We start from the raw sequence: 15427 nt of genomic DNA on the forward strand, positions 1-15427 counted from the left end.
CTTTCATAGGGAAATAACAATTGAATTGCTAATTGTCAAATTGAGTATTAGTCTATGTCACAATTGCCATTCTTATCTTTTTAGGCTACTTAACAAAAACTAACCGTATAATATACGATAATCGAATACGATTGATTGATTATTTAGATTCTACAAAGAGAATCAGGAAATGATCATATTCCATCTGAATGTGGCACACACCGAACCCCATGGACTCAGCTCGCCTTGGCTCCACCTAATCCGATAAATACCCACCCACTTCTTGTGACACACAGGAAAGAAAACCCGTGGGCCATAACAGTCACTTTTAATACCACACTAGATAGACGAAACTACCCCTCACACTTCCCCATATGCCAGTCAATGCGCCAAAGCATATTCCAAATTCCTAGACCAAAACCGTAATTTCGCTCTTTGACGTGGGCCCGAGCAACTGGAATCCACATATACCCCCAAAAGCCGCAGTTAAATCAGACCCCAAAAATCCGAAAGGCTCAGACACACTATCCGCTGTGCGATTTCGAGATTATCGAGATTATCGAGAAAAGATGGGCAGGAAGTTCTTCGTCGGCGGCAACTGGAAATGCGTGAGTTCTGCGATTCGTTATCTCCTGTGTTCTTTTCTTTCAATCTGTTTGGTTGCTGAGAAAATCAAAGAAAGTCACGGAAAATAATCAGATTCCTAATATTTATCGTAGTCTCCATCGATCGATTTTCCGATACTTTCTCATCAGCCAAACAGATGCTTGAATTTTCAATTCCGATCTGTTTTATGCTGTGATTTCGATCGAAGCGAGTGATGATTTAGTTAATCTGAGCTGAAATTTGAATCTGTGTGTAGAACGGAACCTTCGATGAGGTGAAGAAGATCGTCAATATACTGAATGAGGGACAGGTTCCGTCGCAAGATGTTGTGGGTGAGTTGATTGCTCCGATTATTTACTTATGATTTGGATTTGATTTGTTAGCCTTTTTATGCTTTAATCAGCTCATGAGATTTAGTGATCTGTTCGGGTTATCAAAGTGTTAATCTGTTCTGTGGTTTTTATGATCGCAGAGGTTGTGGTTAGCCCACCGTATGTGTTTATTCCAGTGGTGAAGAGTTTGTTGAGGCCCGATTTCCATGTCGCGGCACAAAACTGCTGGGTCAAGAAGGGTGGTGCCTTCACTGGTGAAGTTAGGTGTGTATGTTTATGATTTACTAGCTTTCGTTTCAATGCGGCGTTGGCATCTGGTTTTAACTTGGTGAATTTTGAAAATTGAGAATGTATGTTGCTGATTGTGTGGTTTTAATGATTTAATGATGTGTTAAGATGTTGATACTTTAGATAGAAGAAAATTTGAATACAATTGGAACGTAAGCTTAAAAGTTGATTTTTTGTGTACGTTGTTCAGTGCTGAGATGCTAGTCAATCTCGAGGTTCCTTGGGTCATTCTTGGTCATTCTGAAAGAAGACTTATTTTGGGTGAATCCAATGAGGTATTCTCCACGCCTGTAATTCTAATCAGCTTGTCATTAACAATTGCGTGATAGTTTCTCATATCACACACTTCGTTTCAGTTTGTTGCGGACAAGGTTGCATATGCACTTTCTCAAGGTTTGAAGGTAATAGCTTGTGTCGGTGAGACCCTTGAGCAGCGAGAAGCTGGCACTACTGTGGAGGTTGTAGCCGCACAAACCAAGGCAATTGCAGGTGCATAATGCAAGCAGAACTCCAGTTTCTTGGCCTACTGTTTGTGTGAAGAATATTTGTTGTGTGTTGATGTGAGACTGCTTTATTTTCTTTGTGTACTCATTTAAGTGATGCTTTCTATTGCAGAGAAAGTGAAAGATTGGACCAATATCGTTTTGGCATATGAGCCTGTGTGGGCCATTGGAACTGGGAAAGTTGCATCTCCAGCTCAGGCTCAGGAAGTGAGTAATGCCTTTATCTGATATCTGGATGTGGTTTTGTTTATTAGCTTCAGTTTGAAATTGATGTTGTTTGTGTATGTTAGAGCAAGGCAAAAGTGTTATTTGTAAAAAGATGAAAATAAAATGGGCACGATGGAGGAGATTGTTTAAGCTTCTTTGTCTTTAAGGTCTGATAAAACTGAACTAAACGCTGCTTGAATGTGCAATTCTTTCTAAACTGTCAGCAACCCACTTTTTCGGCTGGGATTTCCTGGGTCATATACTGATTTTATGCATGCATTATATGCATGTATGCATATGCGCGTGTGTGCGCGCGCGTGTGTGTATATATACATATTTCTCCCTGTCTGTTTCACACAAATGTTTCTCCATACAACAGGTGCATTCTGAATTAAGGAAATGGCTTCAAGCAAACGTCAGTTCTGAAGTTGCTGCATCAACCCGGATTATTTATGGAGGTATCTTTTTACACCATTACCGCATCATTTTGTTGTTTATCTGCTTGTACGTCCCGTCCTTTTCTCTATTATAACTTTCTGCTTATAGTGCAAGAATGGATGCTTATTAATTTAAAACACAATTTACCTTGACTGACTTGGGTGAAAGATCGAAACTCGAAAGGTGCTAGAGGATAGGATTAATCTATTGTATGGATGGAGGCTATCATGTGCCAAAATCATTTTGAGTTATAAATATCTCTGTTCTCTTGCCAAGAATTCTTTTATGTCTTGTGTTTGAAATTTGAATTAAGGAGTCCACTCAGTTTTCATGTCTAGTGTTTGTACATATGGGAAAGATAAGTGAACTTATCTTTCTCTGTTCACTTTCACAACAATTGGCTGAATCGAATAATTTTTTCAGGGTCTGTGAACGGTGCAAACAGCAAAGAACTCGCAGGTCAGCCTGATATCGACGGATTTTTGGTTGGTGGAGCTTCTCTAAAGGTAATGATCGTAGGTTATGCATACTTATTGCGTTCACCCAGTTTCGTTAGTCAAAAAAAGTTTGCTTATCCCTAGTCAAAAAAAGTTTGCTTATCCTCGGATTCTTACATTTGTGTCTCTCTCCAGCCTGAGTTTATTGACATCATCAAGTCTGCGGAGGTGAAGAAGAGTGCCACTTTTCCATCTCTTATCTGAAGAGTTGGACCTGGTGTCACTTTTACATCTCTTATCTGTGAGGTAGCGAATATTTTCCGTTCAATTTTACGCCTACTTTTTTGAGGAAATAATTATGCGTCTTTGTTTTTTGGTTCAGCACCTGGATATGGGTTTCTCTGTATTAATAAATGTTCTCAAGTGTTATTGCTTTTTTCGCTCTCGAGATCCAAATTTTCGAGTTTATTTGATGAAAGAAAAATGAAATTATTGAAGCTTGAGTAATTGCGGTAACACCTCATATAGAAGTGATGATTTCCGGACGCTCATTTTCTTCTATTCACAATAAAGAGAAGGAGGTATTCATCAATTCCCCCCTGAACTTGTGACCATTAGCCAATTTCCCCCCTCAACTTTAATTTTGGCCAATTTCCCCCCTCAACTCTCATAATTAGTCAATTTCCCTCCTTAACTTTTATAATTAGTCAATTTGCACCCTACTGTTAATTTTTTAATTTGATCATAATTAAACAAGTGTGTGTAAGAAACTAAATAAGATGTATGTTAATCATGTTCCTATATATTTATCCTATTACAAATAGATTAAAATTTAGAATTTTTGAATTTATCATAGATAGTATTATTAGTCATGATAAATCAGTATGGAGTAATTTGATTTGATTTTTGACTATACAAAATTGATAATGAAAATGATTGATGTGTAAATTTTTTGTATGTGAATACAATTTTCTTTATAAAAGTGAAAGCTAAGTTCAAGTAAATTGCGGAGAATCGAGCCTTAGTGAAAAAATGGCTAGTCTATTCATAATTTTCGACTCCTTATTCAGAATAACCCATTTTATTGAAATAGGTCTGATCCATGAGTTTAGGATTATTATTTCTTTTTGTTATTATTTCTTCTTCTACATGCTTTAAACCCGATTCATAACTTTTTCTTATAATCAACCCACATCACATACTAATTGTATTATGTTTTTGTACATTTTACCCTATATTATGCAGGTGAGTTTATGTTAATTTTAGTACTTTGTTGGAAGTTATTAGAAAGATTGAAAATTAAGAAAAGAATAGATGGAAAATTAAAATAAATAAATAAATAATTAACAGTAGGGTGCAAATTGACTAATTTTGAGAGTTGACGGGGGAAATTGGCCAAAATTAAAGTTAAGGGGGAAAATTGGCCAATGGTCACAAGTTCAGGAGGGAAATTGATGAATACCTCTAAAAAGAAGTATGCAAAAGGAGAGTGAGCGGCGGAAATTATTTCACTCAAATTATATAACGCACCAAGTATGAGTGGGCTAAAAAATAGCACCACCAACGAACAGGGAGTGAGTAAAGCTTTCATGATTCCATGCTTATGGCCATAAGGCTTAGGCTACATATCGATCATGTTGGATTGTTGATTGGCTCGTGGCCGATAACAGTTTAACACGTGTTGAAATAACTCATTAAAAATGCAAACATGAACTTTTGCTTATACGTTTCAAACTGTAATTGGCGGTTAAGTAAGAATGATAGCTTCCACTATAACGTTTTGCCTTTGCAGTCACGTCCTTGAATTACTTCATATTTTAGTGATCCTCATAGTATTTTCGTATCATTTCGTGTATCTTTGCTTTAGTTTAGTAATATCATTTGTGTTGCGAGTCCGAAAAGGTCACCTTCCATGAGAGGATTTTATCCCGTGTGGTGCCCCCAAATAGATTATGATTCTCTCTCCTCCTAAAGGGATGGGCAGCGGTTATGGCTGGCGGGTAACTGTGGTTATTTACTTATAACTGTTTATGTTCATATCCGTATAACCGTTTACCCGTTGGGTAATTGCAACTGTTTATATTCGTAAGAGTATAAGCACGTCGAATCGACACTAGACTATATAGACACAAATATTCAAAGGTGATGTATGTCTCGATGGTAAATATGGTTCAGCCGTCAGAATGCCGAACTTTGAAACTCACTTGTGAGTATCCAATCATAAAATCACTCGGCGTTCAATACGCCGAATGTCGTAACTCGTAACACCTTATTTCCCCGTGAAGGCTAATAAGATGACTTCTGCCAATAAGGATTCGGAAACCCTTCTCGACCGAGACTTGGATAGGTAACCAGTCGGCCTCGACGCAGTGTTGTTTATCCAAACTGAAGATGCTTCGGGAACGGCTGATTCTACGGCAACAATGCTGTTTATCCAAACTGAAGATGTCACTGGTTGCCTTCACAGTGCTGTTTATCCAAACTGAATGTGTGTTGACGGAAAAAGAAAATGAAAAATCTCAAGTTGCTTGAGAGGCTTGCGTAGGGCAGTTGTGTGTTGAATTCAAGAAGGCTTGATTGTTGCATGATGTCTTGTATTTATAGCACCAAATCCTCCTTAAGATCGAGTCAAGATCCTATCTGGATTGGAACTTCTTGTTCCTTTCTAACTCCACTTCGACCAATTCTACTCCTATTAGGACTTTGAACTTACCCTTTTTTGAGGCCATATTCATTGCTAGTCAAGAATCCAAATTAAACTAGGACCCCTTATATTAGGACTTCTTTGACCTCTTTGCTCATCCAAACTATTCTTTTTTGCGACAGAACTCGACTATCCTTACTGAACGGCCCAGTATCACCAGGCAGCCCGTAGTATATTTGGAAAAGCTCTGGGCCGAACATTACCCACACTCACCCAAACCCATGTGTATTTTGCCCATCCCTACCCTCTTCTCACATTCTCTATTTTGTCTTTCTTTTTGTATAAAAAATTAATATAAGATACTAACACCATTCAAATAGAAGAGAAAAAATAAAAAATAAAAAATAAAAATAAAGGGAGAGAATCTACTCTCCCCACCCACAAAAATATCTTTATAAACCCCCCCCCCCCCCCCCCCAAAACAAAAATATCTTTATACAAATTTTGGAGTGACGTGACACGGAAACATTTGTTCTTTTTATGTCTCTTTGTTTTGACTTTTGAAACGGGCTTTCACGTGATCCAACTGCTTCCAAAGAAATTCATGCATGCATGCACGAACGTTGCAATTACAATGAAAGGGGAGTGCTAACGTAACTCGTGAGTATGTATGTCTAAATCAAATGCTCACAGTGGTTCATTGGTATTGTCGAACTAATTTATGTGTGAGGATCGAGCCTAGAATCTTAAAATAGGAAGATTCTCGATTGTATTTGAGGATATGTCTCTCTCTATGGTCACGTGATAAATGCTATCAAAAGAGTCGGTTGATGTAATTGGCGTAAACAACTCAATAAAAATGCAAAAAGAAAAAGAAAAAAGGGCGCTTTCACAAGATCCAAAGTCTTGCAAAGATATTATTCATACAATTCATGAATGTTGTGATTACAATGAAACAAAATAGGAATTGCTAGGCTCAGTCGATCATGTTTAAAAGGTGATTGTGAGTCGTTAATGCAAGTGAACATCACTATACATCGACAACTCATAGTTATGACTGATTTACACGCATTACAGAACTGAACTATGCACGGGGACTAAGCCTAGTGCATTTCTTGCAATTGGAAAGATTGTTGGCTGTGCTCAAAGATATAACTCCCTCCTTTACGATCATATGATGAATGTTATAGAGCCAAAACGGCATATCTTCGACTGTATGTAAGAATCTCGCTTACGATGGATGGATGAGGCCGGTGGTACTGGTTGTACCGCCTCTGTCCGGAAAAGCATGACAGTCGCCCGTGAGCCACATCTCTCGTGAGTTGATGTCGTTGCTCATATTCTATATGTGACCCCTATTTTGTGTGCTTATGACCTTTCCAATCATAATTTTTCAGTAAGTTTTCAACAACAAAAAAAAGATACTTTTGGATAATATTGATCAGAATCTGATTAGGGTAGTTGGGTGAGTACAAGACTAAAAAAAAAAATTATAATATTAGCATGGGGTCAAGGATTACCAAACATTAACAGACTTTAATCAATCTTTAATCACAATTATGTACATATAAAATTGAATCACAATATTTAACATGTCTTTTGCACCCTTTTGGAAAGACAAAACTTTAAGCTAAGGCCAAAGATCAAAAAACTCAAATAATCACTAATTTTCTTGCCTTTTTTTTTTCCTACGTCAAATTCATCCACTCTCATTATATAATGGTCTCAACTTTTATTTTTTCGTTACATTAGAAACGTTATAGTTACGGCCGCTGTTTATTTAGATTTCAGTTGCCAGCTTTTTATTGAAAAATATTATATTGCTGAATGGTTAATTTACTAAACATTAGGACAACCTAATAAATTGACCCCATAGAAAAATTGAAACAAATATTTGACTGTTTATTTCTAATTTTCTAATTTCCACCCACTTGTTCTGACCGTACGAAATGGGGACTTTTATATGTTTGTTCATCATTTCTTTAACTTATAGAGTGTAGACAAATTAAATCTACACAAAATTCAATTTTTTTTTAATAATTTTAATAAAAAGGTCATTTTCATGCATTTACTTTGGGTAGATTTTGTTTTAAGAATTGTTTAAGAGTCGGGGTGCCAATAGAACAATGAGATCCTCTTTGTGAGAATCCTGGAAATCCTCAAATCATGTCCATTCATCGTACATCATGCGATAAAAAATTATTTCAAATACTTTTATTTAAAATTAAATATGAATAGTATATGACAAAAATTAATCGCACAATATACAATAAACGAATACGATTTAAGAATCCTCAAGATCTTTGGAAAGAGGATTAGGATCCTCATTCCCAATAGAAGAAGCCTCGCAGCAATTAAGGTACAAATACAATATCTATTTCAAAGGAGGGCCCACTGTGACACATCGGCTGATCAGACAAGCGCACTTAAATTATTAGTTAATCAAGATAATTGCACTCAACCCTCTCAAAAGCAAGAAATTTGTATTTTCTAACCAAAAAAGCAAGACATGTAGTATTTTTAAAGAAAACTAATGAAAAAGGTTTGAAAACTTTGAGTTTTAACGATAAAGATAAAATAAAGGGTAAAGTGAATAATATCATGATTGATTTTTTAGTGTAAAAATGTGGTTTTTTGTTAAAATAAATAGTATCGGGAGCTTTTTGTTAAAATTCCTTATTTCTTATTCATTGTGTTATAATGATTAATCAGCTACAAGCGACAGCACATTTTAAGGCAAAAACCATGATGTCAACAAAGAACTCTTTCATATGAGAAATGCTAAGAATATTTTCAAAAGTGGATTTTTTATAAATTCTCTGTCACTTTATGTTTTCGGCATAATATTTTATAATGTTGGCACTAGAATTAATGTTAAACTGTGAGCTGACAAAGAATCTAATAAAAGTCTCACTTTGAGAGATTCTCTTCAAGATTTCTCATTTCGCATATATTATATAAAAAGTCATTCGTATTTATTTTAAATCATAGTCAAATGCATAAAAAAAAAACTTTTATTTTTCAACATAGAGAAGTTTTTATGCATATAGCATTGCGATTGATATTTAAGAAGAAATTATTTCTTTTATATAAAATCCAAATAATTGTCGTTAGAACATTGTGCTTGGAATTGCTTTCAAGAAACTAACGTGGGAAAGTTGAAATTTCACTTTATAATAGTAGTTTTAGTACTTTAGATATTGATATTGTATATAATAAACTCACATTTATCGCGTTATATGTGATAATATGTAAGTTAGAAATAAGGGAAACTTTGGATGCGGTCCTTAGCTATGAATATTCTTTGATTGAAATCTTGTTGGTTTTAATTTTTATTCGAGGTCCCTGAAATTAATGTGATAATTTATTTCTATGTACGTTACTATATTTTTTAAATTAAAAATGAGAAATTTTAGTTGTTTATATAAATGAGATTTTAAATTAAAAAAAATCATAATATGTGGGATTAAAAATATTAAAATATAAATATACTATTTTGTGTGTGTATATATATAAACATGGGTACATTCATCAAAATTAGCCAAAAAATTTATTGTATCAAAACATGGGTACATTCTTTAAAATCATAAAAAAGAAGAAGATATTAGGCTTAATGACATTAGTAAATTTCTTCGATTAAAATTGACATGGATGCATTTTAAAATCAAAGAAAAAAGAATGTACTCATATAAGTTTAAAAATGGATTAGAAAAAAATAGAATAGATTTTATATATTAAAAAAAAAAGGTACATTTTACATATAACAAATTGGTATATTTAAGAATGAGTACATTTTAAGATTAAATTTTTTTTACATGAATGGGTACATATAATTAGCATGGGTCCATTTAGCAAAATAATAATAAAAAAATATATGGGTACAAACACAAATAAACTTTAAAAAATATGGGCACAAAAAGAAATTAATATATAGGTACAAATTAAAACTTAAAAGAAAATTGGTACAAGTTAAAAAAGAATTACAAATTAAAACTGGGTACAAACTAAAACTAAAAATATATGATACTTAGTCATAAATATAAATATATTAATTGTAACATTTTTAACATTAAATGAATATATTTAGAAATAAAAAATATTTTATTATTGAAATAATTAATGATGTTATTAATACCCAAGGACTTTGATCAAAAATTAAAAAGGAAAATGATTTTAATCAATGGAGTAGCAAAATGAAGGATGAGAACCTAATTTCTCCTAAAAATAATATTAGAGTAATTATTAGTCAGCTGATGATCCGTCGGTCAAAATAATTCTCATGGTTAAATCATTATCATCAGCATGATTAAACCAACATTAAACCTGTAACCTGAGTGAGAGAGTTGGCTTTCATTTTTCCTTTTAAATATGAAGTTTCAACGAAAAATCGACGGTAATGTTCACTTTAACGAAAAATAACATTTTTATATTAAAAAGTCAATCCTGGTACCCTTCATTTTATCTTATTTTATTCTTATCATTTAAACTCAAAATTTTCAAACCATTTCATTAGTTTTTTTTTTTAAAACGCACAGCAGTGGGTGCAGCCATGCAAAAGCTGCCTAACGCACGATGTGAGAGAGAGAGAGAGAGAGAGAGAGAGAGAGAGAGAGGAGAAAAGAGGAAGGAGAAAGAGAGGGGGGGGGGGGGGGGGGGGGTGGTGGTTTGGATTTGGAAAATGGCAAAGAAAAGTGTGTTGGAGCTTATCCAAATTAGGCATCTCTCTCTCTCCTTCTCTCTCTCTCTCCAAGTCGCAGACAAAGAAATGTCAACCCACTTTTCTCCTTCCCGAAGGTCTAATAAAAGAACCTTCCCAGCAACCAAACACCCCCATATACCTCCAAAATCTTCCATGTTCAAAACGAGGGGCTTTCTTTGATTCCGTCAATTTTTTTCCGCCTTTCGATTAGTGGGTTGCTGCGTGCTCGTGACAGCTAGGTGTTTGTGAAAAAGCCTAGCTGAGAGAGCTTTCACACCGATTGGTGAGAACATCATCTTTGATTCGCGGGCTTCTGCTTTTGCTTGCGCTTTTCAACTTGGTTGCAAACTTGGGTTTCTATTTCTTCCTCCTTTTCTGGCAGTTGGGTCCGGAAAGACCTCTTTTTCAGGCGTTTTCAAGTGATGGGTTCTTGCTTAAGTTCTAGAATCAAAGCTGACAGCCCCCTCCACAATGGTAATTAAGTTTAATCAATTAGTTTCTGATTAACTCTGTTAATTAAAAGTTTTGAACTTTGATTGAAGTTGGTCGGATTTGATTAATGAAACATGCAGTTCTGGAGCTTATAGCAGCTCAGCTAGCTGTTTTCTGTTTTGTTTTTGCTGAAATAGTTGATTTTGTTTGGAATTTTTGTTTTCAGCAATTCTGTGTTGGGTTCTACTTCAGGGGTTATGTGATATTGTGATTGTTACTGCTCTGATTCTCCCAAATAAGAAAGTTATTCAAAGTTAATAAGAAACTTGAATTTTATTGGCTTCCATTTCTTTTGCTATATAGAGGCATATCAAAGGCTAGAGCTTTTTAAACCACAACCTTTTAAGCTCGTTACGATCGAGTTTAACTCAGATTTGCATGGACTTGCTGGTTTTTATTACACCCTTCTGTTGTTATGTTTTGGATTATTTTCTAGGATTTAATGGAGCTTATATGTTTTCCCCATCAATTGGGGAGTGGGGGACCAGAGGTTTCAAAGCAAGACCTCTTGGAACCGAACCTCGAACACCATGTTAGATTACCATTGTACTTCATAAGCTGTGGCATCATCAAAAGCTAACCATTTTGTTGTTGAAAGTTAATCGATGCCAAAATTGAGATTTTAGTTTCTGTACTGTATACAGAAGCAACTAACTTGGCCCTACTCTTTTTTATTGTGATGTTATAGATTATTTTTAGAACTTTTATATGATGACTGAATGTTGAGCATTATTTATAAGTTATATGGTATTTGAAATGTGTAGGTTTACATTCAAATAGCAGGGTATCGTCTGTCTCAGTGCCTTCAACTCCTCGGACAGAGGGTGAGATCCTGCAGTCCTCCAATTTGAAGAACTTCTGCTTTAACGAACTGAAAAATGCCACCAGGAACTTCCGTCCTGATAGTGTGGTGGGTGAAGGGGGTTTCGGTTGTGTCTTTAAGGGGTGGGTTGATGAGAATTCATTAACAGCTGCCAAGGCTGGTACTGGCTTGGTTATTGCTGCGAAAAGGCTAAACCAAGAAGGTATCCAGGGTCACAAGGAATGGTTGGTGAGTATTACTTCTATCCTTCTTTAGCTTACATGCACTTTACGAATATTTGATTGATCATTTTTCGGTGCAATCAAATATTTGAAAATCTAAACGGATGTTTTTAGTTCAAAAGGCTTATATATTGAACCAACCTGAATGAATCTTCCTCCATAATAGTTTTTGCATGTATATAACGTTATATGTAATATTTTCAGAGAATAATTTATTAACTTTGTGGAGCCTCTTGAACTATAGACGGAAATCAACTACCTTGGGCAGCTGCATCACGAAAATCTTGTAAGGTTGGTTGGTTACTGCTTAGAGGATGACCACCGTATTTTGGTGTATGAATTTATGCCTCGTGGAAGCTTGGATAATCATCTATTTAGAAGTGAGTTATGAACTTCCTTCACTTTTTAGCCTTTTCTTTTAGAGTAAGCAGTGCCATTGCTAAGGAAATCAAATATTTCAATATGAACTATGTAAGTATAACTTATTGATTAAAATGTTATTGGTGGAACAGGGGCGTCTTACTTTCAACCACTTTCCTGGAACCTTCGTATGAAGATTGCTTTTGGTGCTGCTAAGGGTCTAGCATTTCTTCACAGTGACGCGGCAAAAGTGATATATCGGGACTTTAAAACTGCTAATATCCTGCTTGATTCGGTAAGTGAGACTTTTAATTGTTGAGTTTCATTGCTTCTAGATGAATTCTGGTATAAGACTTTCTGACACAAAATTTTAATTGAAAAACAACAGACGTACAATGCCAAGCTTTCTGATTTTGGACTAGCCAAGGATGGCCCAGCCGATGATACAAGCCATGTCTCAACAAGAGTCATGGGGACATATGGGTACGCAGCGCCTGAGTATATGGCCACAGGTACGTTTAGTTAACAGGATTGAGTTCACATTACAAAAGCAACCTAATATTTGTATCTACCATTCACCAATTCAGTCTAATTGTGACCACTTAATAACACTAACCAAATAGTTCTAGGCTCTAACCACAGCCAGGCTCCGATCAATATTAGAAAGAAAAAAAGGCTAATTCCGTCATAGACGATGATCATGAGATTATCCAGTCTTTGTAGGTAGTACACCAGTCTATTTCCCATTTACTTCATTTCTACTCGGTACCTATGTTGCATCTGAAACCTCTGCTACATATTACCCTGGCCTTGCTGGAAGATTTCCCTTCAGCAGTCCCCTAATGAATGACCAGCATTTGGTTTTAATTTTCTTGTTCATTTGTTTCACCTCCATGTAGTTGCAGAAAGTTTCGCTGTACTTTCTGGATACATGATTGACTTGCTCCCCACTTCGCTGTGTTGAAACAATTTGTTCTCCTTAGATTACTTTGTTTTCCTGTCACACTTCTGCTTTATAAGAGCTACGTTCCTATGTTTCATCGTCTTAATCGGTGCTGCAGCTACCATAATGCTTTATTTTCATCTTAAATATGGTCAAGAATGCATGATTGCTCCCTGCTGATCCTTATTTTACTTTTTTTTAGGTCATTTAACTGCGAAAAGTGACGTGTATAGCTTTGGGGTTGTTATGCTCGAACTATTGTCTGGCAGACGAGCGGTGGACAAGAACCGGCCAACGGGAGAACACAATTTAGTTGAATGGGCCAAACCTTACCTTGCAAGTAAACGCAAATTTATCCAAATATTTGACCTCCGTATTGAAGGCCAGTACTCTTTGGATGAAGCCCTCAGAGCAGTTAGCCTTGCAATTCGATGCTTAGCTTTTGAACCCAAGTCTAGGCCAAACATGAATGACGTGGTAAAAGCGTTGGAGCAACTTCAGGAACCCATTGACTCGGAGGGTGCAGGTATCTCTCCAAACCAACATCGCCCGAACCCTCATGCAAATTCAAACCACGCTCCCAGACATCGCAGGCGCAGTATCAACGGAGTCAACAGAGCATCAACTCCCCATCATCCCAGGGCATCCGCTTCCCGCACCCCTACATGAGACATTCATCATTCATGCATGCTTTATCATTAGTTTTATTGGTTCAAGGGAAGAGGGGGATTCAGTCTGAAAGGAAAGGGAAGGGAAAAGAAATAGGAACAAGGCGGCGGCAGATGGTGTATATTGAAAATTGTACGTAACTGCAGACGGACAGTTGATTGTTGTACAGTTTTGTTTTGTGAATGTCTTCTTGGTCAGAGGGGGCGTTGACGGGGTGCGAAAGGTGCAGTTGCATAGGATCCCAAATTTGAAGGGGCTCCTAAAATTTGTCATCTAATATTTATATGTAATAATATTTTATATTTAAAATTGTTTTTGTTACGAAATAAATTATATATTCAAAAAATGATTTTGTTAGCATTTTAAAATATCATTTTACACTCTTTATAAGCGTAATTTTTTTTCTTTCTCAATATAAAAATTTAGAGTACAATAAGATATTTTGAGTGCCAATAATACACCATTAAAAGATGGTATTTTTTTTCAATATTATTATATAATAATGTTACATATTCAAGTGAAACTTTAAAGTTAAAGAGTTTTTGAAGTTGGTTTTCTTGTTTGGTTGTTTAAGATTGAAATGCTCTTGATTATTTAGTGAACGTTATGTTTGTAGCTCTTTTTACTTATTATTAATGACATTTTAAACTTGCAATCAATGAATGATAAACTTTGTTTTGATTTAAGTGATTGTTTTTTAACGTCAATACATTGTCCTACATTTTTTAAGATTATCTTAAGGAGGGGCGCTTTTATAAATTTTGTACAGGACCCCCAAAATCTCAGAGATGGCCCTCTTCTTGGTTCCTTTTCTCTCAAGCATTTTTTGTGTCTGCCTGGAATATGAGGAACATCGAGGTTTTAACCCAATATAACCATTAAATTGTTTCATGGAACACTCTGAACCTCTGTACTCTCTACGTAGGATTCAAACTTCATATAGTTTAGCATACACTGCAGGGTAACACATTATGAACTAGAATTGTTAGGGGCACCCACAAAGGTGCGCCCTCCAAAAATAAACGCATGCCACTTAAAACGACAAGCATACGGTATTCTTTAGTAAAAGGCGACATAATAATTCACTTTGTGCTCAACGAATGGCTCCATGCTTTTTCATTGGTCTAGGCTGCCTTGCTTTATAGTGCCAACGCTAGCTCGCTCTTTTTGGTCTAGTCGATGTGGGACTCGCCTACCGCTTATGACTCAACAGTTTCAGTTTTTTAGCAGTCGGCATAAAAAACCCACAATAGGTAGCTCGCCCTTTATTTTGTGCCATTCCTCCACAACTTTATTGTGGATTTTTCAGCATCGATCATGAAGGACTCGATCCAACTTGAGCACCTAACCAGGCTTCCATATGGTATAGGATTTGCCATTCTTTACATCTACACTTCAAAATGTTGCTCTCCATTTGTTCCTTTTACTTTGACTTACTAATTGAAGCTCCACAATTGCAAAGGACTTGTAGCTCTGTTGGCTAAGGACTTTTACCAATGCACCTAAAGTTTCAAATTTAATTCTCCCTCTCTCAGTATCACTTATAAAATAAAGTAAAGAAATTGAAGATACTTATATAAATGATAAGTATAGGTGGTTAAGTTAAAAACAATATAAATACTGAGACTAATCGCTTGTGATTGTCAATTTCTTAAGATCTCAACAATCATTCTCATAGTTATGTTCAAGAATCAAGGTGTATAGTGTATACAATACATAATTAAAACACAACTAACATTGTTCAACTAATATTATGTTACTAAAAAAACAAATTTTCTTACATATG

General features: G+C 35.5%; 2 protein-coding genes and 1 non-coding gene across 3 annotated transcripts; 2 read left to right on the forward strand and 1 right to left on the reverse strand.

Moving 5' to 3' along the window:
- The first annotated feature begins 485 nt into the window (after positions 1–485).
- LOC137735160 (triosephosphate isomerase, cytosolic-like) lies at positions 486–3230 on the forward strand. Its single transcript, XM_068474554.1, has 9 exons — positions 486–587; positions 842–917; positions 1058–1181; positions 1396–1480; positions 1562–1694; positions 1821–1915; positions 2295–2373; positions 2777–2859; positions 2986–3230. Exons 1-9 carry the CDS (start codon positions 549–551, stop codon positions 3052–3054), a joined length of 783 nt encoding a protein of 260 aa, XP_068330655.1. The 5' UTR covers positions 486–548; the 3' UTR covers positions 3055–3230.
- A 7077-nt stretch (positions 3231–10307) lies between these two features.
- Positions 10308–13941, forward strand: LOC137734807 (receptor-like cytoplasmic kinase 176). The gene is made up of 6 exons (XM_068474090.1): positions 10308–10607; positions 11390–11676; positions 11914–12049; positions 12182–12324; positions 12418–12541; positions 13175–13941. The coding sequence occupies exons 1-6, from the start codon at positions 10556–10558 to the stop codon at positions 13639–13641; spliced, it is 1209 nt and encodes a 402-aa protein (XP_068330191.1). The 5' UTR covers positions 10308–10555; the 3' UTR covers positions 13642–13941.
- Positions 13942–14630: 689 nt separating this feature from the next.
- On the reverse strand, positions 14631–14747 carry LOC137735789 (U5 spliceosomal RNA). Its single transcript, XR_011068697.1, has one exon. It is a non-coding gene; the product is annotated as a U5 spliceosomal RNA (small nuclear RNA).
- Between the last annotated feature and the right edge of the window lie 680 nt (positions 14748–15427).

The sequence above is a fragment of the Pyrus communis genome, chromosome 5, assembly GCF_963583255.1.
Source record: "Pyrus communis chromosome 5, drPyrComm1.1, whole genome shotgun sequence".
Classification (NCBI taxonomy): domain Eukaryota; kingdom Viridiplantae; phylum Streptophyta; class Magnoliopsida; order Rosales; family Rosaceae; genus Pyrus; species Pyrus communis.